Source organism: Phallusia mammillata, chromosome 1 (genome assembly GCF_965637545.1).
Source record: "Phallusia mammillata chromosome 1, kaPhaMamm4.hap1.1, whole genome shotgun sequence".
NCBI classification, from domain to species: Eukaryota; Metazoa; Chordata; class Ascidiacea; order Phlebobranchia; family Ascidiidae; genus Phallusia; species Phallusia mammillata.
In genome coordinates this window covers 32,867,810-32,875,627 of record NC_137252.1, presented here as the reverse complement: position 1 = coordinate 32,875,627, position 7,818 = coordinate 32,867,810, and the positions used below count along the sequence as shown (strand labels likewise).

General features: G+C 34.0%; 1 protein-coding gene across 1 annotated transcript; it reads left to right on the top strand.

The window, feature by feature from the left end:
- The first annotated feature begins 660 nt into the window (after nt 1-660).
- LOC145218200 (2-amino-3-ketobutyrate coenzyme A ligase, mitochondrial-like) lies at nt 661-4,422 on the top strand. The gene is made up of 8 exons (XM_080085597.1): nt 661-862; nt 1,128-1,272; nt 1,473-1,608; nt 1,978-2,264; nt 2,498-2,580; nt 2,957-3,128; nt 3,465-3,586; nt 3,747-4,422. Exons 1-8 carry the CDS (start codon nt 673-675, stop codon nt 3,896-3,898), a joined length of 1,287 nt encoding a protein of 428 aa, XP_079941723.1. The 5' UTR covers nt 661-672; the 3' UTR covers nt 3,899-4,422.
- The last annotated feature ends 3,396 nt before the right edge of the window (nt 4,423-7,818 follow it).

The window sequence follows — 7,818 nt, the reverse complement described above, 5'->3', positions numbered from 1 at the left end:
GTCATAATGCATCTATGACGTAACTTCCGGTGTTATTAGGACTCACGCTTCAACGGAACACGATTATGCTGCATGCTGTGGTTTATGTTGGACAGAAATTGTCCTGCAAACTGAACTAAAATTGAAGTTTAAACGCAATTGGTTGGGAAATAGGCGTGACCCCAGCAACGGGGGCGTGTCCTTAAACCCGGCCAAGCTGATAAAAATAGTGAATGGTATGAAAGGTGAGATGGCGGTATTGTTAAGTTAAGCGTCGCGTGGGCATTTAAACCCTGAAGCACTTGAAACAGTCGCCCCAGGCTAGCGGTTTAGCTGCATTTGACAGTCGAGTAATAAACTGATGCGTTACTAGTTTGCAAGTATGTCGAATAGCCTAGGACAGGGCAATGTAGTGTTAAATAATTTTGTAAAGCTTTTGTTTCGAAAATTTGGCGTTTTGTACGTAATTAATGGAATTGAACTGAAATGAATACCATAGTGTGATTTTTATTGCAGCATAACATAATATTTTTTTGTAAACTGAAAATTATTTAATAAATAAAGGAAAATTACAAAATTAATTTTATGTAATTGTTTACTTCAATTTTATTATTTTAAACTTGTATTAAAAAATTACAGCTATTGCTTAAATTAATTGCAACTATGATTTTTTTTAGTAATTCCCTAAAAACTATGAATCCCTCCAAAATAATACTTCAAAATCTGTTTTGCACTGGAAAAGTGCCAAGACACCTGTTTCATGTAAGTTGCAGAAAAACAAATAAAGGTGTGGATAAGGTCCTCAAGCACGTAAATTCAGAATTAAAGGCAATTTCTGAGGCGGGTCTTTGGAAGCATGAGCGTGTTATTACAACAAAGCAAGGTAATATAGAATTATTTTAAGGTAAAAATTGAAAGAATTTTTCACAAAAAAAATCAAGTGGATTTTTGTCATTTAAAAAAAAAGCACATAGTAGCATATTAGTTTTTATTTATTATATTTAATAGCTGAAATAAAAAATACCAAAACAAAAAAAATATTATATTAAATATTCTAAAAAAATGATTATGCACTAATAACTTTGTGATGAAAACATTTAGTTGGACAATTTGTGAATAAAATAAATAAAATTTGTTAACATTTTTAGGTCCGTATATTAATGTGCAAAACCAGGACTCAAAAATTCTAAATTTTTGTGCCAATAATTACCTTGGGTTGTCCAGTCACCCAGAGGTTGTTGATGCTGGAAAAAAAGCTTTAGACGAATTTGGAGCAGGCTTAAGCTCTGTTCGGTAAGTTGGAATATCTAGAAAATAACATTTGAGGACAAAGATTACCAAACCAATTTCTCCCCCCCAATTATAATTTCATAATTTATTTCATGTGAACTATTCATTTCATTTTAAAGAAAAATTTGAGTTAAAAAAAGAATACAGATATTTTTATTCGTTGGTCACTTTTTTATTTTTAAACAAAAAATATTATTATTAAGGTTTATTTGTGGAACACAATCAATTCATAAAAATCTGGAGGAAAAAATATCCCGGTTTCACAATAGAGAAGATACAATACTGTATGCAAGCTGCTTTGATGCAAATGCAGGCTTGTTTGAAACACTTTTGTCACAGGTTGGAAAATGTAAACAAAAATTTTTTTAAACAAAATAAGCTATTTGATAACATAAATATACTTGATATGGCCAACAAAATAACTTGAGCACCCCTGGTTAAAGGCTACCTTGATATCATTTTGCAACACAGTAAACCTCCGTTAATCTGGACCTGTTGGGCCCAAAAAATGTCTGGATTAGGTGAAGATCCTGTTTATTAGTTCAAGCCTTACCGCATTGCAAATCATCTGTACCTCAAGTTTGGTCTGAATTAGGCGAAGATCTGAAATAATCAAATCAAGTTTAAAAGAGGTCTTCTGTAATATAAATCACTGTTGAGTCATATTAGTAAGAACTTTTTGTCACTACTAGTTTTAATCACTTGCAGGATGATGCTGTTTTGTCCGATGAACTTAACCATGCATCAATCATTGATGGCATCCGCCTTTGCAAAGCCAGCAAATACAGATACAAGCATCTGGACATGGATGACCTTGAGTCAAAACTACAAGAGTCACAAAACTGCAGGCATCGATTGATTGCAACTGATGGCGTGTTTTCTATGGATGGTGATTTTGCTCCTTTGGTAAAAATCTGTGAACTGGCTGAAAAATATGATGCCTTGGTTTTTATTGATGAATGCCATGCTACCGGTTTCCTTGGCAAAACAGGAAGGTCAGTTTAACTTTTTTTGTAAAAATTACACTTGTTATCAAATAAATTAATACAATATGAATAAATATTAAATAGGTCTTCCTTCAACAAAAAATATTAACTTAAAAAAACTTGATGGTGGAGTAAAAAAAATACTCGCATGTATTTATTTGATGTCTCACATGGTATTTTTGTAAAACTAGATTCTGTTCTTTAACAATAGTTTTATAGATATGACTTTTGTAATATTACAGAGGCACAGATGAACTCCTAGGTGTCCATGATAAAGTTACCATCATAAATTCAACACTTGGCAAAGCTTTAGGAGGAGCAGCAGGTAGAAATTCAGATATATACTTTATACATTTCCTTTTGCTTGTTAGAATTGTGCCTTTTAATAATAACAAACCGCTCCAATATTAATCTCTTAAGGATTTTTTATGCTAATTACCAAGTTATATGATAAACTAGACACTATTGTTTATATCTCTATGTAATTCAAGGGATTTGAAGATTAAACAGATATATCATACATACATTTTCGTTAATTTGCCCTATTCGCGGTTCTATATTGCACAAAATTTGGAATGGCCACATAAATCCAGACAAAACATTTACTGGTGTAGGTACAGTGTAAGTATTTTATCATCATGTACATTCAATGTTACAATCCTTGTCATTGGTGTAGCAATCAGTTTATGTTTTGTTTTCAGGGGGTTACACTACAGGCCCAAAACCAATCATTGATTTGCTAAGAAACCGTTCCCGACCTTACCTATTCTCGAACAGCTTACCCCCACCTGTAGTAGCATGTGCAGACAAAGTGTTTGATATTCTCATGGATGGGAGCCCACTTGCTGAGGAAATTATGTCTAAAACCATGAGGTAATAGTTATGTAATTGCACAAAACAGTGTAAAACAAAATTTTTGTTGTAAAAACTTGTGAGTACAATGTAGCAGTTTGTTTAAAAACGATCATAACCAACCAATTCATAAAAGGTTTAAAAATATAATTGATGACACTAATACTATGGGATGCCCAAACAGACCTATGCTCAATATAAACAAACTGTTTTTCTTTGTGGTTACATTTTCAAGTCCAATAACCCACTGCTGTATTGCTAGTAAACAATTTTAATTTAGAAAGGAATTTTATCACTGAAATACAATATTAACAAAAAATGTTGTTCATGTATCATTTATTTGATGGTTTTTATCAGGTTTCGTAGTCGGATGAGTGAAGCTGGGTTTACAATTTCTGGTGGAAATCATCCAATTTGCCCAGTGATGTTAGGTGATGCTAAACTTGCAGCTGACATGGCAAATGACTTGCTTGACATGGGTAGGAATGTAAATCTATCTTACAATATCCAGAAAACTAAAAAATACTTTAACAGATGTTTAAGTACAGTGGTATTTAGTGTCTCTCTACTCCTTGTGGCCAAACTGCTTAGGATTTTTATTGACTCAAATTACACTTTGTATTTTCTCCTTATGTTAAGGTATTTACGTCATTGGATTCAGTTACCCGGTGGTGGCAATTGGCAAATCAAGGATTCGGGTTCAAATCTCTGCATCACATTCAGATGAAGATGTTGAAAGAGCTATCGATGCTTTTATTAAAGTTGGAAAGAAGCACAACTTTATATCTTAAGCTAAAGTTTAAACAACAGCATTCTGGTGGTCCTAAGTTTGCTCAGTAACATACCGTTATGTCAACATGTCCGTTAGTGATTTGCACTAATTTTATGTTTCTTTTAACCATTGTGTGAATATGTTGCCTGAATAATAATGGTACACATAAACCAAAAAAATATTTTCACACTTGTAGTCTAACAGTGAAATCAAATGTAGCACTGTACCAACATTCCTTAAACAGAATGCCACTGGTCCAATGTCCACACTTTAACCTATCTATATTTATATTCCACTATTGTTTGTTTTACATTTTACACAAATGACAAAACTTTATTTTATTTGTTTTTTAGCCAAGTAAGCTGCAACAAGGGCACTTGCAGTTTTAAAGCACTTCTTTTTCAAATTTAATAACTATGTACTTACCTTAACATATATGCTCTGCCTTTGCATTTTTTCTTGTACTGCACTACTACTGATTCTCATTGACGTACTTTTCGGCACTTGCATTTGAATTGTTGCAAATATAATGGCGCAAACAAAGTCTTAACTTACACAGTGCAGTTATAAGTGTTAAAAACGTAGTCTACTCCACAGATTTTATGGCGCGCTTTTGCTACAACAACATAGAAATTTGAAATGTTTTAATTCAGCAAATCTTGAATCATTTTTGTCTGGCTTCATCTTGTACACAGAATACGCTACCTACAGTTTTACCAGCAAACTTAAGCGTAGATTTTACTCAATACACAACAAAACGTTTGTTACACGTATTTAGTGACGCCTATTTCGTCACAATGGTCACTTTACTATGCGTTTGCGTAATTAGGTAAAAACTATAAATTCTTTATCAGATCATATATTTTCTTTGGGGTGGATTAGTCTTATGGATCTGAAGAACTCGATGTTATAGTTTAAATGGAAGGTAAGTCTTTGAAACTGCGATATGAGATAAATTTCAGTTTTAATCATAAATTCTAAAACACAAAAGAAATATTTATAAACCCGATTTATGTCTCTTACAAAATTAAAATAAAAGAATTGCTTAGTTCCGTTTGGGAATTGTAAACGCTTAGAACAGCTGTGTTCAAGCTAAGTGCTATTTTTGTGACATTTAGAGCGGGTGGTAAAAAGATAAAGAGACAATGTTAAGGGAAAGTGCCATTTACCATGCAGCGCAAGTTTTAACAAAAAGTTTGACCAACTGCTGCATGCAAACAAAAGGTCTCGGAATTTGCCAGGCGTTAAAACGTTGCATTGTTTGCATACGATGTCTATGTGACATATGTGATTGTTTGTACGAAAACTGACTTGTGATATCATATTGGCCGTAGGGGCAACAGTGCGCGTTTTGCCTTTAACAAATGATGTTCTTTTGTATGCATATGGCAGCAAACACACAAATAACCTTCATGTATTCCCATGTGCAAAAATATGTGTTGACATTTAGTTGTCCTTTAAAAACGTTCTGCATTATTTACATATTTTTATAACCTTTAAAAAAGACAAATTCTATGCTGATGCTGCTGCCTGCTCAGCACAACTAAAAAACAATGGATAATTTTAACCTTTTTGACAGTTTGATGACGCTATCGAGATGAAGCGATCGTCTTCAGACGAGAATGACGTCACGGATGACGTCAAAAGATCGAGGGAAAACCTTACTGAAGGTATAGAATAGGACACGGTTTATGACAAAGACTGGTTAATTTCCGGCTTGCTGTAAAAGCCCAACTTCAAACAGTCAATGCACGCCGGTTGTTTGTGTCGTCACAATGCGCCAACAGTCGTGTAGTTACCGCTTCGTGGTAATGTGCGTCCGTTGTCGTTATCCCGTAACGCACCCCATCAACAGCGGCAGTTATTATTACGTCACAGTGAAGTGGCAACGACCGCATTATCACCTTTGAGTTGGAGTTGCTGAAGGCGTTGTTCGCACTGCGCCTGCAGTAACTAGCCAGCAAGGCAAGTATCAGGCACCGGGACAACATCAGAGCATAAAGTTAGAGAAGAAGGTTTTATAACAGGATAACACCCGTGTATGGGACAACTTATATCCAAAAGCAGCAGCTCTAAATATAAAAAAACACAAGTTGCGTCTATTCAGAGCAGATTTGATTATGTCACATAGGCAAGATTCAGTTTTAGTTTGTTTTGGTTGTATTTCAGTATCTTACATTCCCCAAATAGAACAGTGGTACGTTTTACAAAGAAAAAAGTCGTGTTGGTAGATAGATGTTGCAGATAGCAACTTAGAACAGCTTACGTAGTTAATGTACTGTGTAGGTAAATTCAATTTATAATGATATCATTAATTACATCACGAATTCGTCTTACTTCGACCGCGTTAGTCATCAGCACATGACTCCAAACTTACCAGCACGAATCGCCTACGTCAAATTTACAGTGAGGAGAAAGTGGCGCTGACGCATCCTTTAAACGTGACGTTACAAAAGAGCTTGGAAGCGTACACTTCGAGAAAATTTATTATCGATTTCCTATTCAGGGCTTTTTTGTAATCTTTTTAGCCCGAATTAAATAAAATAAATTTATTTGAGCCAAATGATACTAAAAATTGTCGCCGCCTGTTAGCGTATCGTCAGTTTGCGAGTTTTTTAACACATCGATTCTCAATTACTTGCGGCGAAGTGATGGTGACAAATTGACACTGTGTGACGCTTCGTACGCATTGTGACGTCACAGGACGCAGCGACGGGTAGGCTGGGTCCTTGAAACAAAGAACTGGACAGTAAAGCCGGTTTGTTTGGCGATCTTTCTGGAATAAATATGAGATATGTTACATTTAATGTTTTGTCAGAAGTTAGCGTGTTATTTTTTTTTGATGAATTTTAACCATATGTAAGACAAAGAAAATCCGTTTTTGTCTGGCTTTTTAATTTGCTTCATTTGATAAAACGATTTCTAACATATAAGAGACATTTCCATCTGTTTTGTCTCAATTTTGGGATATGTTTTGTCAAACGTTGTAGGTTTTTAATGTAAAACTGTGAGTTTTATGTTGATTCATGTTGTATTTTGCTCTTTAAAATATTTGTTTAAGATTCCTTTAGAACTTTCAAGCTGCCATACTTAACATTACTCAGACAGTTTGAAACTGAGCTTTTTGCAAAAAAATAATAAGTAAACTATATTTGAAATATATTTTCCTGGCGAGTAAAATACCTTTTAAACTTCAATAAAACTAACTATTATGATAGCACCAGTAATTTGTGCCTTTTCAATGTGAATTTTTGCTTATATGTGTAATTGTACTGTTATTGTGGTCTGTAGTGCTTTTGACAAGGAATTTACTAAAGGTGTTTCTCAGTCTCGACATTGAGTTTTAGGATTATGAACTTTTAAATCTGGTTCCTGTTTTGTTTAACTGGAGTTTAGTTGTTTTATTTCTTCGAGTCCAGAGAGCTAAATTGGATAAATTTTCACAATTTTTTCCATGTAATATTTGGTTTTTTTTTTGGGGGGGGGGGATTTAGGTATTGTGCCGTTGCCCTGATTAAAATGATTTGAACGTGATGTTGAAACCGATGATAATGTATATACAATTGTCATTACAGCAAAAGGATACTCCAGTACAGCCTTGCTGATGTTAATATCGTAGTTGTAATCCCATTTAAAAGTTACATTTAAACCATATTAAATTGTGTTGTACCTTCATTTTAGACAATGTGTCGCACAAATTTGTGTTAGTTTTTGAGCCATCTGTGCATTGTTTAAGACTAGCTTAGTTTTCTAAAAAAATTGTTGTATTGATGTAAATCATGACCCCCAATTCTGACCTTTTCAGATAGTTGCCCAAAAGTCACTTTTAGTTGAAATAACAAAACATTGCTTTTTGTTATTTACAAAAATAACAGTGAACGAAAATCAATCTCAAAGGCACAATGACAATTTTAACACAGTAAGATGTTAGGACCCTGA